The 19,403-nt window shown below is 33.4% G+C and overlaps 1 protein-coding gene across 1 annotated transcript in view; it reads right to left on the bottom strand.

The window, feature by feature from the left end:
* The window catches only part of Usp47 (ubiquitin specific protease 47), a 572,957-nt gene that overhangs the window by 47,687 nt on the left and 505,867 nt on the right, over positions 1-19,403 (bottom strand). The window contains exon 31 of the mRNA XM_090406134.1: positions 4,108-4,238. Within this exon, the coding sequence (XP_090262260.1) occupies positions 4,108-4,238 (131 nt within the window). The remainder of the gene's footprint in view (positions 1-4,107; positions 4,239-19,403) is intronic.

Below are 19,403 nucleotides of genomic sequence, written 5' to 3'. Positions count from 1 at the left end.
GAGAAACATGCTTTCACATAACTCATATAAACTAGAACAAAACAGTATTGATGGATGGGTGGCCAATAATGGCTGACATTACTGCTTAGAGTCCCGAAGTAAGAGTTTGTTGAAAAACTTGAAGAACTTAAGTGGCTTGAATGTGTGCATCGAAATTCTTGGGATTTTTAAGCCCCCATTATTGTTAAGATTTACAGGCTTCTTTAAATTTGCATGCATACCAGGTTTCTGTACAATGTAAAGAACATGTACATTTCCAATCAATTTGGTGTAAGATGTTAAAAGTGTGATCAGAGATTCCTGCTTCACCAAAATTGTTAAATTTAATGTGTTGTTTGTGTTCTATTTCATGGATAGAAATTGTACATCCAGTTTCATCAATATAAGGTAAGTTACAATGGATACAGTATACTCCAGGAGAGGCCAATAGGGGAGAGAGGATCCTTAGATGAGTTGAATATGTTTTTTAATTTTATAGGTGGTTTAAAAGTAGCATTAAGATTATAATTGTAGAATTCTATTTTATCATATCAGATAAAATACGATTATCAGATTATGGCAAGATGTCTGTGACAAGTAGGTCTATATGCCTGAAGGACTATAGTCTGTGTCCCTTTATTCATAGCTCATCACAGAGTACGTTTTCAGTGGTGTTGTATCCATAAAAATTGGACAAGACACCCATCAGCTAATGTATTCTTTACAGATGAGTTGTTTTAGTCTTTCCTTTGATTCTAGATGATACCTGATTTGGTGTGTGAAAGGGATACCTGTTTACCATCATGAGAATATTCTTGAAAGAAGTTATAACATTAGATTATTTTGATAAAAAGTATTCATAGAATCATTGTTTTTGATCAGTTAGCATCGTGTTGAGATGTCATATATCTGCTTCATTGCTGATCTCTACTGCATGATGCCTGTTATAAACTACTTCAAGAATTTCAGTTATTTTGTAGCTGACCAAAGTCGGTTTTGGTTAAGGCCCTGATTTTTATTATGCTGAGTTGGACATCATGTCAGTTTTGAAGGTTTCTATGATATTTTGATGTTCTTCATGTGGGATAGTGCTACTGCTGATAGTAGCAGATGTTTGGAAGCAGTACATTAAGGAAGAGATGGACAAGAGAGGACATTTGGATGTTATAGGCCTGGGAATGCGGAGAGCAATGACAAGAAAATGCAGCAAACTGACTTAACAAAAGAAGGGTAATTGTTTTGGGATGATTTTAATTATCCAAAAACAATTACAACAGATTTTAAATTAAATTAAAACAATTTTAATTTAATCTTTTCACTTGAGGAGTGTAGAGATGGCTGTGTTTTCAAAATATTCCATGTAAAGACTGGCAAGTAGGGAGATGACAGCTGTACCTTCAATCTTCTTGTAGGTTTTTCCTTGCCAGGTAAAATAGTCAGAGTGCATGGTGAAAGTGAATAAAGATCATATATGTCTAAGGGATAAAGAGTCTGATTCCAAGGTTTCTTTTAGGAGTACTTTTGTGAATAGGGAGGCTATATCAAAAATGACCATGATGTCAGTGCTTCTAAAGATCATATCCAATAAGAGATTTAAAGTGCACAGTTTTTTAACATTTTTAACTGGCCACACTTCTTCCCATTTTTAACAAAATGGGAAGAAGTGTGGAAGCAACAAGAAGCTCTTTGGTTAAATGTCTCGCCACTTTTTGATTCAGGGAACCAATGCTATCTACTACAGGTCTCAAGGTATATTCTGTTTGTGTATTTTTGGTAATCCATAAATCTGAAAGGACTAGGATTATATGGTTTAAGTTTAATACTTTCAGGGGACAAGGAGACCACTTTTCTAATAACTTTTCTTTTAGAGAGCCTTTTTTTTTTGTGTTCTTGTCTATGGCCAGTGTCAATTAGGAGGTATGTCAAATGATTTCTGAGTAAGATTGACATTTTTCAATTATATCCAGAGCAATCAAGTATTATAGTAGCATTACCCTTATCAGCCTTGGTGATAATGATATTCTGGTTCTGTCACAGCATTTTTTAAGAATGGTGAATTCTGCATAGGATAAGTTTCTTTTTGGAGGCTTTGCTGACTTTAAAATGTTGGCAACATCTAGCTAGATATTATTGATGATATCGGGAGGGGGGGCTGGGCTGTAGATGCTATGTTCACATTCACACACAAATTCTACTACAGATACTATCCCCAGAAGCAATTTATTACCTATTTATAAGAGGTACATGCCATGTCATTAATTAGTTATGTTAATAGTGGATTCCCTTTAGAACATAGTTATAATTAATGCAATGATTATTAAGTGTTGAATAAAACATCATCTTAATCATGAATGTTTTGTGGTTTCAAGTAGTAATAATATTTAACACTGAAAATAGTTTGTTGAAATAGTAATAAAAGGAAAAAAATGAAATGATTAAATTTGTTCATTTAAGCTAGGTAAAACTTTTTCCTACAAAGCATTTGTGTTTGCTATTTAGCCATATACAAAGTTGGACAACAAGATACTTGACATACTTTTGAAGCTCAGCATGCGAGTTTTTTTATTTTTTTTAATGTTTTGACTAGCTCTTAACATGTTGATGTAATGTAAATAAAAGTAATTATTCATAAACATTTCCAGAATGCTGATGATTCAATAACTACTACTGATATTGCCAATCTCTTCTTGGAGTAGAGAGTTTAATATACAACTTAATAATCTTTGTAGTTAGATCAGCTTCAAAAGATTGCTGATGTTGCAATCAACTGGAATTGGCTATCAGAAACAAGGTTGGCCTTCAAGAGTGATGCTGGTGGATGTCAACTCTTAAATAATTTAAATTCAATATTCATTGCAGGATTTTGGCTTTTCACTTATCCTAGGAATTGCATTGCACTGCACTGCAATTCCTAGGATAACACATTCTTTCATTTGGAAAGATCTGAGTTTGAATCAGAATGTACAGAATCTTTATAAGGCCTTTTCAACTAAAGTTGCATTAGAGTTATGCCAAGACAACAAAGATTTCCCTCCTAAAAAAAACAGCCAAACTGGTCATAGAACACACACAATTAACATGCATAACATACATTTATATCTCCATATTCACAGAATCTGTATTCATGGATTGATGTTTTCACATTAGCTGTTTCAAAATCACATGTCTTCAGTCTTATGGTTAGCATCATCCAAGCAGTTGTGTGTTGTGCATCTGTCGGTATTAGACTACTTGTGATTAAAATATCAGTGTGCTTATGTGAATACACATGGATTCTAAACGAAGTGCATCTAATGATAGACAAAACCCTAAAGGGTCAAGAAAGTAATGACTTTGAATGAGAAAGTGCATGGTTTAATACATGCACTTTCTCATTCAAAGTCATAATTTCTATACACATGTAGAAAACATTTAAAGTTATTTGGGCGAGAGTATGGATTTTCGTGGAATTTCACATTCTCACAGGAAGTGTCAACACATAATCCCTGCAAATGTGGAGATCTGACTGTACTGCTCACATAGCCTTAGTTGCGTCAGCTGTAATTCAGACCAATAGTAATTGCTTTGAAGATGATACTTAGGTGAAGTAAGACAAAATATCAAGAACAAAAAAATCATTAATTTGATATATATAACAGATATAATTATTTATTATAACTCACAACACAAATGAAAATACAATGCAAAGACAAACACCAAAAACTTCTCCACCTTTGCAACACTCTTCTTGCTTCATGATCAAGTAATTTTTTTTTTTTTTTTTTTTTTTTGCCCATTCTGATTAGATATTTAATCTTATCTCTACAGTTTTCTATATTTATCAATTCATGTGTTCTCTGGCCAGCTTGTCTGCTTTTGCAGAGGGACAAATCCAAGTTTTCAAGAGATAAAACCTTGTCATCCCTTCTCCTTCTGTATGAGACCACTAACGATCATTCGGCTGAAAAGCTGTTACTGTTCTTCACATGCAAAATTTGAACTCAGATCTTTCGAATGAAATAGGAGTATCACTACCTCTGCATTAAAGTACTTTAAAGTATTCTTATTTCAATATTCTAATAACCATTCATATAATGTAATTTTACAAGACTGGTGCTTGTTATGCAATAAATAAATAAATAAACATACTCTTGTTTTTAGTTCTTCAACAGTTGTCTTGTCTAAAATTATCTCTTGTAAAGGATCCAACTGATAAGTTGATGGATGCCACCACCTTACAAACAGTGCTAACTGGTTAACAGATGTAACTGTTTCTGGATCTTAAAAAAAAAGTATTAGACTGGTTGATGAGTAAGTTAATATAATAATCTTGCAAAGAGTAATACAAATGAAATGCATATCACATACACATTACAAATATTTTTAGCATTATCCACACATTTTATAAATGTATGGAATCACATTTAGATACGAAACACCTTTCTCAAGTCTTGAAAATGAGATTCAGTTACATTCAACATATTACATTCAACACAAATACAACAATAACAATAAAATAATGATTAAGTAGTTCAGTTTGTAACACAAGATATCAATTCTTATATTTAGTGCACAACTTCAATCCTAATAAGAGCCTTTGCAGTTTAGTCAGTATTGATGATGCCCTGGCCCGTTGCCCTCCAGTTTTCAGAAATTAATTAATTTTTTATTCTTTACATTCTCGTATAAAGTTTACCATGGAGATTGAAAAAGACAACAAGTTATCATTTTTAGACGTCCTTCTCATCCGTTCACCTTCAGGTATTCTTACAACAACAGTTTACAGAAAACCAACTTTCACAGGTCGTTATATTCTCAAAGAATCTGCTCATCATCCTTGTCAAAAAACAGGAATCATAAAATGTTTAATCCGACGAGCCAAAACAAATTGTTCAACTTCTCATTTATTACAGAAAGAACTTTCGACTATCAAACATCACATGAAACTAAATGGCTTCTCTGAATAGAGTACACAACATCTTTTCGATTCTTACAATCCAACACAGAACAGCAAAGATTCAATACGTTGAGTTCCAATTCCTTATATTTCTGGGATTACAGAACCAATTTCAAGAATTCTAAAGAAATATGATTTAACAGCCAATTATACACCTATCAACAAATTATCCACCCATTTTCCTTATCTAAAGATAAATTCTCTACCTGGTGTGTATCAAGTTGCTTGCAACTGTAATCTTTCCTACTTTGGATAAACAGGACATTCTATAGAAAAAAAGAATTCAAGAGCATTAATCATCAATTCAACACAACAAACCCGAGAAATTTGGATTAGAAACAAGCCGCAACATCCTTTGGTCCAAGATTCTCCTCCTACACAGATGTTGCTGCAAATTTGAACATTTATTTAAAGAAAGTGTGGAGGCCTTACTTCAACATCCTAACTTGAATCGTAATGACTATATCTATATCAAAAATTTGGGAAAGTTTAATCAGGATAACACATTAATTTTTTTTTTTTTAATGTAAATTTCCTATATTAGTCTAATGTTATTTAAGATTATTACATGAATGTCTGAATTAATATCTTTAATTATGACTTTAAAATGTTTATTCTTCTAATACTTAGCGATATGACATCATGCAGCTCGTTCTATGTGTGAATGATCAATTGTTTGTATTCCACCTTTTTTTTTTTTTTTTTTTTTTTTTTTTTTTTTTAAACTATTCCTATGTAGCCACTGAAGATGGCTTGTAATATTCAGACTGAAATATTTGGCAAATTAAATATTATTCTTGTGTAAACATGTATATATTTAATAATAATTAATTCATATGAATCCATAGCATACAACTCATCTTCTCCAAGCTTGTTAGGCTCAATAGTATATTACAAGCCAAGCAACTTACTTCCTATAAGCTCAATTAATGTCAAGATAGAAGAATTAATTCTATCCACATAGCCTACAAAGCATATATCCTTAGTCATTTTATCTGTTTTGTGGAAAGGAAAACCTGAGTTCCCAGAAGGGGAAATTCTGCCATCTCCATATAAGGGTTAATCCTTTTCAGTGTAAAAATCCTTATAAAAGTTCCTCAAATCTCAGATGGGATTTGAATTGAGGGCTTCCATTCATTGGAACAATCTCTCTCTCCCAACTTACTATTTTACCCACTGCATACAACTGCTAACTCTTTAATAAATATATCAAAAAAATGGATTATTTCTCTTTAACCACTTACCCACATAGCACTGTTCTTACAATCATTTATGTGTGGAGGTCATTAAAAAAAATGGCAACATTAATAGTGACTGAGCTATGAAAGTTCTGGCATACACAAATTTACTTACACTGTATTTTTTCATACAAGAAATATCTTATGGAATGTTTATCACCGACACTATCCAAGTTAGGAGGAAAGAAATTCAAATGCGAACGTAAAAAGTGGAGCTTTAAGGACATATAGCAGCAATGCGAAGATAACCCTCCTTATCTCTACTTGTCAATGTGTTCAAACATCCAAGTAAACTTCAATTGCCTGTCTACAATCATCCCTACCGTAATCAATTTCCTGCAGGTCCAGTTCTGTCAGTTAACACAACATGTAATCTTTCATCCCATTAACTGATTAATCACTCCCTTAAATGGGGGAATAGTATCATTTCACTCAATCATGCTAACTGATTATTGCAAATATTGAATTCACGTTACACGACGTTTTCCTGTATTTAATGCATCTCTATATGGATGTATCAAATATCATCTAACATAGGCTAACATGAACATACTAATTCATTGAGCAAATGTTAATGAGTGGCACTTTAACTGCTGAAACATCCATATGGGTGAAATCCATCATATAATTTATACTAAACAAATTCCTGCCACGTACCCTCAAGGGGTGTACAGGATATGATAATACTACATGAAAAATTTACATCATTACTAACTTCCTATCTACAATTTTCCTCCAAATCAGTCTGTTACTTGTCAAGACTCCAACATTATCAGATCTTATAGTTCTATCATCTAAAACGACCCCCAGAGGAAGACCAAGATATAGGTGGACTGATATGGTAAAAAGTGCCTTAAAGGAATTTGATGATGTTTTTTAAACTATCACTATCGTGCTGCTTTTCTAATTTAATAACTTTTCAAAATAATTATTCTGGACATCCAGAATATCCTTATCTTCAGTTTTTATATCACTTTTTTTTTAATCTCTGATTCATTCACAGTATTCTTTCTTCCATTTCTAAGTATTTTCAATATCAGCAATAACATTTTGTTGAATTCATTCACTGACATAATCCTCACAGCTTCCCTTGTTAACCATACTTATTCCAGGAATTATTCATTGCACTCTCCTGTCCTGACATTGGAAATTTTCATCATCACCTCTGTGAAATCCCTCTAAGTAACGTTTATGTTTGAACATATCTCTCCCTCTTTTCTGCCTATCAGCTAATTTTGTAATCTACAAATCTTCCCTCCACAGGAAGCACTACACATGTCATCATCTTTTACACTCATTTCTGGATCCTCTCCACCACTTTCTCATCTTCAAGAAACCCAGGCAATCAGATCAGCAGTGCAAATGTGGCTATATCAGAGTTTTATAAAGAGGGATATTAAGCATACTTGTCAACAAGTCCTTCAGTCTCCAAGTAATTGTATGAACTGCTTTGTTCACATTTGTAGTATGCTGTCAGAACTTCAACTCCCAGTCTGCCATCCAACACGTGTTTTGCTATCTTTCCTCACCCATTCTATTTAAGTGACTACCACCTGAGATTAGCTCTGCTAATGCATTCCTGGATGCTGCCAATGTCAAGTTCTTTTCTAATATCTTCATTTATATTTGATATTGCCATTGATGCCATCTGTTCATGCCTCTAATCTTTCTCAAGACTGTCATATCTGTGGTCTCCAGTCTTTGTCAAGTGTTTTACTTCTGACCCAGCTCTCAGATCCATAAGTTAAAACTGGTTTGAACACTGTCTTGTATACAGCTAATTTAGTATTCCGACTAATTTCTCTCTTATTCCATATGAATTTATTCGATTGACTTCCTACTATACCAGTTTTGTTGATTCTGTTGTCTACTTCCATATTTAATTTACCATCTAGAGAGGAACTGTTCATTTGTTTGCTGTTGATGCAAAGTAGAGTAGAGTAATAGTGAATGCACATGATGTCAAAATTTTGCAGGATGATTTGGATAGATTGGAGGACTAGGCTAAGGAAAATGGAGGTCAATTTAATGTGGCAAAGTGTAAGGCAATGCATTTTGGGGTGAAAAGATTAGCAGCAGTAGTATACCACATTGGTGGAACTGTACTTCAGGAGATTGACCAGGCCAGGGATTTGGAAGTGGTGGTGGATAGAGGGTTGAAGTTTAGGGGGCACATTGCAAAAGTGGCTTAATCAGCTCATAAAATCACTTGGTTACTGAAGAATACTTTGACAAGCAGGGACAAGCAAGTTATTGTTTCTCTGAATTGAGCCTTGATAAGACCCCATCTAGACTACTGTGCCCAGATCTGGGTACCAGGGTTTCTTCTTGATGGGGAGGAGGTGGAGAGGATCCAGAGGCGAGTGACCAAGATGATAGATAGCAGGTCTATGGAATGAACCTTATGAGAACAGGTTGAAGATTTGTGGGTTGCAGAAATTGGTTGATAGACAGAAAAGGGGTGATATGATTGAGACATTCAAATTACTGAAGGGTTTCTATAAGATTAATTCAGAGGATATTTTCAGAACAGGTGGTGGGAGGACTGGGCCATCCATGGACACTGGACAAGAGTGTGGTTAGCAAGGGTGTTAGAACTAGGTTTTTTACTTGGAGAGTGGTGAATGAATGGAATAAGCTGCCAGAGTTCGTTGTGGGTACCAGGACTGTGAATGAGTTCGAGGCAAAGTATGATAGATACTGTGTGGATGCTGAATAGTTGTTTTTGATATGATGTTTAGGGCCTCCCTCGATGAGTCTAAGGACTCCTTGGAGTTGCCCGCAATAATAATAATCTTCACTAAAAATCATGCCTAAGTAGCTGAAATGTTTTACTTATTCCACAGGTTCTTCGCTCACAATGCAGGTGACATTTTCAGTGATTCTGCCTATATTCATTGTCTTTGTCTTGTTTTGCTGACCTTCATTCCATATCTATTACAACAGTTATTCAATTTAGTCATGTAATCTTGCAGACTTGTAGCGGATTTATTTAGAAGTATAACATCATCAGCATAAAGCAAAGGGCTGACAGTGACATCTGCAATTTTGATATCAGCTTTAATACCAATTTCCTTCATAATGTGATCCATATAGATCATATGGATCACATTATGAAGTTATTCATATACATTTACAGAATAACAGAGGTATATTCATATGAATATACCTCTGTTATTCATATACATTATTTGATATGAATAAGAGGGGATAATGTACATCCTTGTCTGACAATAGATTTAACATTAAACCATCTTCCTGTACTTCCTTTAATTTTAACTGCTGACTTACAACTCAAATAAAGACTAAGTATTGCTTGATATAATGCCCCATTGACACCATATAACTGTAGCGTTTTGAATAGCTTCTCTATTGGCACCTTGTCATATGCCTTTTCCAGATCTACAAAACTAAAATACAGATCTTTGTTATATTCCCATGATTTCTCAACTATTTGTTGTATAGTGAAGATCTGATCCTGACAGCCTTCTATTTAGCCTAAATGCAGCTTGTTCTTCACCAAGCACTTTTCTTCCACTTTTATGCAAGTATACTGTTTCTCAAGTATACTTGCATAAATCTTACCGGGAACACTCAGTAGGGAAATACCTCTGTAATTATCACATTCAGTTTTATTTCCCTTTTTATACATGAGTACTATGAGAGCTCTACTCCAATCATCGGGAATTCGTCCCTCTCTTCAGGCCTTCTGAACTATACAGTGCAGCCACTGTCAGACTTTTTATACCTCCATACTTCAGCATTTATGGTCGAATATCATCTACTCCTGCTGCCTTTCCACATTTAAAGCCTTTGATGGCTTTTTCTACTTCAAGTATGGATATATATTCCTGACTGTATGCCTGTTGAGCGTTTTTTACCACTGTGCTATCACTACTTGTTTCATTTAGCAATTTTTCAAAGTAATTACTCCATACTTCAAGGATATCTTTTTCTGCAGTTTTCATGTCACCTTTATCATCTCTAATTCCTTTTACAACACTCTTTCCTCCATTTCTGAGCTTCGTCAACAACCTCCAGATCTTGCCACCTTCTTGATATTTATTTTCTATGTTCTTACCAAAGTCTTCCCATGACTTTTGTTTAGCTAATTTTATACAGTGTTTAGCTTTCTTACATTTGTCTCTGTATTCTCTAAGAGCACAAGCTGACATTTGCCAGGAACGTTTGATAGCTTTCTTCTTTTCCTTCACTGTCTCTTTAACTTCCTGTGTCCACCATGAAGTTCTGATTTTTCTATCTTTGCACACAACCTCACCACATGCCTCTCTGACTGAATCAATCAATGTTTTTTTTCAGAGCTTGCTACTGAATCTCCACGGTTTGGTTCCTGCTCTCAAACTCTTTCATTTTTTCTTCAAAAATGTTTGTGTATTACAGTTCACATCTGAGAGCTGCTCAACTTTTATTCTCTTTAAAACTTTCTTACATGTTCTTCTTTTTAATATGAAATTCAATTTTATCCTGCTCAAGACTAAATGGTGATCACTCCCACATTTCAGATCCTCTTTACACGTGTCCTGCACCAGGGAGAAAACATCACTATCCACAATAACATAGTCAATGAGACTTTCTTATTCCTTGCCTCTTCTCTCCATGCGAATTTGTGCACATTTTTATGTTAGTAATAACCAGTCCATGTACTAAGCAGAAATCCAACAGGTATTTGCCATTATTATTAGCTTTGCTCTTTTCTCCAAATTTTCTCAAAATATTTTTGTATGCCTGACAATCATTTCCTACTCTGCTATTTAATGATTTTAAAAAGCAGAGTAGGAAAAAAAGATTATTCCTCATTGTGCAAATGATTTTAAAATATTTGAAAATGAAGTAACCCATGTTATCAATGATATAACTAAGCTTGGCTTCAATCTAGGATTAAAAGAAATTGTAAAAGGTGATGTTCAGGACCTGCTTCAGTCACATGATAAGGAGCTTGATGATGAAGACCTAATTAACCTCAAGAGAGAACGTGCTTATGATGCTCAAATTGATGATAATGACAAACAAATTGATGTGGCACTGAAGGAATTTATCCTCAAAGAAATGGACAAGATGTTTAGAATTGCTGAAAATTTTTTAAAGAAAAAAAAATCTTGAATGGCGATCCTAATCTTGAGCGATCAATGAAAGTTCATCAGGAAATTGAAAACTCCATCCGTTGCTACCGAGTTTTACACGAAAAAAAAATTCCACCAGACAACTCTACACCAATTTTTATCCAAGAAAGAATAATTGTATGTACTCCCTATATATATATAAATAAAGATTAACCCTCCTACTGGCCAAGGTGGATGAAATAGCAAGACTACCCCAGACTTTTTCATGGATCAAAACTTCATCGGCATTCTATCTTTTATCAAGTATTTACCCTCCTCCGCTGTTAATCCCTTAATGGCAATTGAGAGCCATTAGTGGATTAACTGTGGTCTATCGACTTTTGTGTCACTTGTCTTTACATGTACTCTGTTACTTTGAATTTTCTTCACTGTACTAGGATATTTGATCGTTTTTTTTTTTGTTTTTTTTTCTGAACAATTTATTTCTTGTGTCTTTTTCCAAAAATAGAAGTTTCACATCTGCCAAAATAAATAATCAATCCTGAAATGACCATAGATCAGCCTTTGCAATGAATATACTTTAGTAATAGTTAATTTCCTCCACTTTACTGACAGTGTAGATTCTTTTTTGCGAATTTGCAAATGTTTGTTTACGTTTAAAATATTTTGTTAAATATTTATATTTTTAAATAACATTTAGTGAAATAAATATGACATTTTGCTTTCTTTCTTTGCAAAATACCTTTATATGGATTGTCATATTTCAATTTCAGGAACAATATTTTTTTTTTTTTTTTTTTTTTTTTTATGAACAAATGATTATAAACTGCATTACCTGGTTTCCGATATTGTATCTATTTTTAGTATCAAAAATTTATACCTAATAGTATTTTATCAGAGACTCTTCGCCTTCTTCTTTTGCTGAAAATTGCAACAGAGTTTTTTTTTTTTTTTTTTTTTTGTAGGATGCACATTACTATAATATCCAGTGCTTAACCACTGTAGATATGTTGAAAATATAATAGGAAGGATATCCTGTATGGAATGATTAAAAATTTATGCCCATTTTTAGGATTTTTTACTGCACCCCCCCCCTCTCCTGGAACTGAGTTGCATAACTACTTTAAATTTCTACAGCTTTGAAAACTTTCAGACGGTATTCAAAATCTCTTATTTCAGTTTACGGTTTTGACAAAAGAAAAAAAGCAATAATATTGTTGTATATCGAAGCTTCTAATTCTGTACTCTTTCTTTGAATCTGAAATCAGCGGTCTGCCGAAATTATTCTAAGATTTAGAAATACTATGCTGTATTTTCAACATGTAAAACCCACACAAAGAAATTTCAATTGTGTTATTTCTGTTTCTTTCTTTTTTTTTTTTTTAAAAAAAATCTAAATATTACTACTTCTATTTCTGCTGATTGCTATTTCTGAAATACGTCTTAGAAATGCTGGACAATAATCCTCTTACCTAGAGGAAAGAGAAACACAAGACAGAAAGTTTCCTAGAAGTTGCACTAAATTGCCTCAAGCAAGAATGTCTTGTTTCGTTTTCTGTTGTTCAGATATCCTAACACAGTAAAACTGACATTTCTTTTACAGGCTGATGAAGTATTTATGCCAAAAATGATTTCTTTATTTATAGTGATCAGTTTCACTTTAATTATCGAAAAATTCTTAATTATTTGATAATTATCTTGAAAAAAATATTGTTTCAAGTTGCTGTTGCTTGCCATCTCACAAATGAATTGTATATTGGGTCTTTCTAATATTCCTTACTGTCCAGTAACAAGTTGTAGACTAACGGAGATTACCAAACCCCCCCCCCCCCTCCACCACTAGGAACCAGATCAAAAGAACATGCCCAGAAGGCAGCACACTAAAGTACCTCGTGCAATAACTGAATATTTTACAGACAGAAATTCCTTGTTCTGTTTTTCCATCTTTCTGATTGATTAGCAGACATTCGAAGCATATTCTGATATTGCATTTGTAGGATGACAGTGTTTTTAAATATTAATTTCCCCTATTAGCCAACGTCACATAACTTCCTGATTTATAATAATAGGGAAATAATATGTATATTTTCTTATTTATAATTTGCAAATTTATAATAATCAAAACTTAGTTTCTGTGTCGAAAAAATTAAACGTTATGTGGAACAATTATTATGGAAATATCATGAATGAAATAAAAACTGTACCCATGTTTCATAACAGCTTTCAGGTGTCTGGTAATATTGCAACGGGAGGGGGGGGGGGTGTGCTATCAAAGTTGAAATAAAGTTCATTTGTATTGTGAAAGGAAATGAAATTTCACATTTGATATACATATTTTGAATGATACAAATAAGCAAATGTATCGCTTACTTTAAAAATTGGAGAATAAAATATCTGAATTATGCAGTAAATATCTATAAATGTTAATTTTATTTTGTAATGACCAATTATACAGGGAAACCAAGAAAGCGAAAGTAAAAAGAACAGTAGATTACTATATAATATAAAGGAAAATTTTAGTGATATGATTAAAGAATTTCATGTTATTCTCTATAAAGCAAAGTTGCTCCAGCGTGTCCTAAAGGAAATCTGTGAAGTATTATTCGATTTTGATGGTTTTGTACAAAAATAAAAATAATATAATCTGGAACGTCGGCAGCCGGTTTTCTATTCTTTTTTTTAAAAGAATATTTCAAATAATTATCGTGAATTAATTTCTTCGAGAACAAAGAATAATGTTTTGTCTAGAATGCGATTAGAAAAAAATTAGTGCAAAAAAAATTAAAAATGAAATTGGTTCTCCAAGGTAAGGCAATATTTAAGTGAAGAAATTAAACAAGACCTTTATTTTGTCCAGAAATTAAAATTGTATTGTACAATAAAAAGAGAAAACAAAAATATAAATCATTTCTCTATTTTTAGTCTGTCCTATACAACTAAAATCCAGTTGACCAGCATAGAACGAGGATGTGCGTTTCTTGTTATAGGCAACTGAGAGGTAGCTATGAACGCGAGATAATCCGATTAACCGTTCTCTTCAGCGTGAGGGTTTATCACACCTTCTAATGGACAGGATGGTCAAATTGCACTTCTTATCCTGGTTCTTTAAACAGGTGGGCTGAATCATATCCAGATTTAGTTGGATGTCTATAGACGCCCTAGCCGTTTGGAAGGTTAAAGAATAATCTGGTTTTTCTAAATGACCTTCAGTTTTTACTTAACATATTTAACACATTTCTTTTTTATTTCATATATAAAATTTAATTAATAGATTTGAAAAATCCTTGGCAATGATCACCCATTTTACACGCGTTATTTATCCTGATTATCATGGATTTGATTATTGCGGTACTTTTCGTGGCAACAGTAACCGCGATAATCGAGGTATTCCTGTATATGACTGATATAGAAGAAATTTTTTGGCATTAGTCTAGATCAGGGTTTCTCAAACTGTGTTCCGCAGAAGGTGAATAGGTGTTCCGTGAGAAGTTCTGGAATTTGTCATTTTAGTTTTCTAAGCATTTTTCATGAATAAATATTTTAGTAAAAATATTCTGAGAATAATATTTGTGAATATGTCGAAAAGCTCAGACCCAGAACACGTAATAATCTGTATCGTTAATTTTCATCCATCAAAACCTTTCAACATTCGAGAAAGGGAATGCCGCTGTTTATGATGGGTCATAAAAATTGCCTGCAAGCCTATTACAACAATTGGTGTCATATCCTGTTCTCAAAACTGAAGGAAATGACATCTGCGTAGCAAATGTCAGTGACCAAGCAGCATATTTTTAAACATGGAAATATTCATGAATTATTGTCAATTTTCACACATTGACATCTTTCAACAATTGGAAAAGAGAATACCGCCGTTTATGACCGATCATAAAAATTGCCTGCAAGCTGATTACAACAATGGGCAGCGTGTTCTTGAAACTGAACAAAATAACATCTGCGTTGCAAATGTCAGTGACCAATCAGCAAGGAAGTATAAAGAAAATTTTTTTACTGAAATTGATGATCAAGGTAGTCTGTATCTGGATCTCAAATCTATTATTACTGAATACTTTCTTCGCAAGTTTGTATTGCAATGTGTAAGTGCTTGTTCTGAAACTGGAGTGCCGTGATTTTTTTAAAATGTAATAGGAATACAGAGTTAAAATCTAATATGAATAAGAGACAAGACACTTTTTGGGAAGCAGGCCCTTGGGAAAAAAAAAAAAAAAAAAACATCAGCTAATGCCTTTTTATTCCTGTATATAGGGAGTAGGCAAGGCGGCTTTTAAAAAAATAATTCTTCTTACTCTTTTAACTAATTTTATAATTAATATCTGATTTATTTCGAAGTGTTTAATTTTTGTTACTGAACATATTATGAAATCATTCTTATTACAATTGCTTTTACATTATTTGATATGGTTTAGTGCTTTTCTTACAAGTATTGTTACAATTCATATTTACTTTTGTGTGTTGCAGTCTCTTTTTACTATTTTGCATTATTCATTTACTTTTATATTATTTGACATTTCTTTATAATCTTATTGTTTTTCATACTAAAGTTACCTTTACAACACAATTCTATTTGTTTTTATTATAGCTCTGACAAATATTGGAATTTGAATATCGTTGAAAAAATACCCATGGATTCTTGTTTAAAAACAGGAACTTTAACACAAGGAAAAGCAAGTACTTCTGCTGACACATCTACTCGTATGATTGGAGAAGATATGGAATTGCAAACTGTGGTTTCTTCAAAAGCTAATATTAAAGAACAAGAGTCATCTAAGAACAGACCAAAACGGAAATATCATGAAAGTTATTTAAATTATGGATTTATGCGTATTGGCAATACACATGCTCTTGATGCAATGTGTGTTTTATGTAATAAAATACTAGTAAACAGTTCTTTGGCTCCAGCTAAACTTCGTAGACACTTCAAAATGAAACACACTGATTACAAAGGAAAAGATATAAATTTTTTTTAAGAGACGACGTGACTCGCTAGAAAAATCTAAACTTCAAATGGCTACAATTGCTACAACTGAAAATGCAACAGAGACGTCTTTTCGCATGAGTTACCACATTGCACTTCATGGTGAAGTTCATACAATTGGTGAGACACTTATTAAGCCTTGCGTGAAAGACATTGTATCATGCATGTTAAACGAAACAGGTTGCTAAAAAAATAGATGCCATACAATTATCAAATAATACTGTTTCATGCCACATCAAAGATCTTTCTGATGACTTAGAAAAAGAGCTAATTCATCGACTTAGACTTTGCAGTGAATATTCATTGCAAATGGATGAATCTACAGATGCATGTTGATGGTGCTCAAGCAATGGTAGGAAAGACGAAGGGAGTTGTAACACGTATCCTGCAAGTCATTGTGTTTGCATAGACAAGCACTAGTAACAAAAAGAATTCCTACATATTTAAAAACTATTTTGGATGAACGAAACAGGTTGCTAAAAACTGATGCCATACAATTATCAAATAATACTGTTTCATGCCACATCAAAGATCTTTCTGATGACATAGAAAAAGAGCTAATTCATCGACTTAGACTTTGCAGTGAATATTCATTGCAAATATTGATGAATCTACAGATGTCGCAGGACTCGCTGTATTACTAGTGCTTGTTCGTTACATATTTGATAAAACTATTGAAGAAGATTTACTCATGTGCAAATATCTATAAGAAAAAACTGCCAGAGAAGATATATTCAACTGTATTAATAATTATATTACAAAACAGGAAATCGGTTGGGAGAAGTGTATTGATATTTGTACAGATGGTGCTCAAGCAATGGTAGGAAAGATGAAGGGAGTTGTAACACGTATCCTGCAAGTCATTGTGTTTTGCATAGACAAGCACTAGTAACAAAAAGAATTCCTACATATTTAAAAACTATTTTGGATGAAGCCATAAAAATGATCAACTATGTAAAATTTCGACCACTTCAATCCAGATTATTTAAAATTTTGTACGATGAAACGGGTAGTGCACATAAAGCACTTTTATTACATACTGAAGCGAGATGGCTATCCAGAGGAAAAGCATTATTGAGGCGTTTTGAACTCATAGTGAGTTAATGGTCTTCTTGATGTCACATAATTTAGGACAAAATTTTATTGAATTATTAAGAAATTCTTCATGGTTGATGAGTCTTGCATATCTGCATATCTGGCAAAGTGCAATAAAATTAAGTTATCATTACAAGGAAAGAATATTAAAATTTTTAATACAAGTGTTAGATCCTGAATGAAGGAATCTTGAAAAGAAATCATTCATTCAGAATCAAACATACTAAACTACACAGACAAAGAGAAATACCTGCACATCAGCTGAAATTAAAGTGAAACTTCTTCACATATATATAAAATTGCATTAATTTTATGTACCATGTATTTAATCTATTGTGGTCATATTAAGGTCAAATTACAGAATGTCTTAAAAGAGGAATTTGTTAATATTATTTAAGCCTCACTTAAGCTGTATAGAATGACCGTGAGTCACCAGATAGATATTAAATAACAATTCACAGAAGGTATACAACTACATGTGTCCAACGTAACGCCGACGGCAGTAGCTTACGCGGAAGGTACGTCGACGTGAATTCCATGAATGCAAGAGCATAACAGCAAAGGGGAGAGCAAGGGATGAACCCAAGGGGAGAAAAGATATAGGTCGTGTGCAAAAGGAACTCCAAAAAGGGGGTGCTCGATCGAAGAATATAAGGGGATGAGCGCCGTATCGGTCCCTCTCATGTCTTATTGTTTTCCTGGTTCGGAAGTTAGCCGGTGGTTCGAGTGAAGAGGATGAAGCGTCAGTGCTATGATGTCGGACAGAGAGTTTTCCTGAGAATGCTGTAGGATTCCACGTAGAGCTGAAGGTGAGATTTACAGCCCTAGCAGAATTGAGCCCTCACAGAGAAGTCCTATCAAGAGGAATAGAGATGTTTCCTGAGATGCAGAGAATCAAGTCCGTGATCGATCGGCAGTAATTATGAAGATAGCGTAGCCACTATGCTGGCGTAAGGACAGCCAATAAACAAGAGGTAACCAGACGCACACGTGGTGCTGAAAGACGTCAAGAAAAGTTCGGTAAAGTAGAATTACTCTATTATGTGTTTAGAATTCCTTAGAAGAGAGAAAATTATTTGTGAATGTAAATTATGAACGTTATTCTAAAGAACTTTGTGGACAGACTCTAATTAGATAGTTAAAAACCTCTTTTGGAATAAGAAGGATTGTTTGGAAGAAGTCTTTTGTATTGCATGTGATTGAATTAACATAATGAGAGCTTGCAGAGGGGAATTTTAGCTTAACATGCCATTTGCAATCTATCCCATTTTCCAGTTACTGTATTTTACATGCTTTATAACCTTTGATTTAATTTAGAGTATGTTAATCTCTAAACTTGAGCTTCCTTATTTAGCATTGAAACAAAAATTGAATATGAATTTCTTTAGTGTATTTTGCTTTGATATTCCAATAAACATGTTTTATTTACCTAAACCTGAGTCATACCTGACTACAATTCTGATTTTCCACTTATAAAAATAGAACCAATTTTGGCGGGAAGGAATTAGAATGTGTATATAATTATAGATTTAGGTCACGACTACAGTCTGAATCTATGTGGCCGTGTTAAAGTAAGATATTGTGTAAGAACGCCTCAGAATCTAGTATTGCCTCCCTGAGCAAGGATCTTTTCTGCTATAGGATAATGGCTGGCGCAGCATAATATAAATTTACCAGGATCCGAAGAGGAAACAATCCTAGATGTAAGTATATTAGACCCAATATCTGACGAAGTGAAATAGCGATTGAAAAATAGAATAGGAAGATATAAATCAGTAAAATTGGTTGAAGAGAAAGCAACGATGTAACACAAGAGATAAAATTGTATCTTTTGATAGGAAGTTGCAATTCTGGATTTCTACAGTTAAACAGAATAATTTTGATTGTTTTCCCACCTTGCATGAATTTTTGACTGAAATAAATTATAAAGTAAATGAAGAAGTATCTAATATAATTTTAGAACACTTGCATGACTTGCAATCAACCCTTTTGCAATATTTTCCAAAATCCAGTGAGGAATTCCTGGGTTCTGAATCCATTTACAGTGACAGCTAAGCCAGTAGGCTTCAGCACAAGTGACC

This window comes from Typopeltis vanoorti, chromosome 16 (genome assembly GCF_054136105.1).
Source record: "Typopeltis vanoorti isolate ZY-2024b chromosome 16, IOZ_Tvanoo_1.0, whole genome shotgun sequence".
Lineage (NCBI taxonomy): Eukaryota > Metazoa > Arthropoda > Arachnida > Uropygi > Thelyphonidae > Typopeltis > Typopeltis vanoorti.
This window is presented reverse-complemented; position numbering and strand designations above follow the sequence as displayed.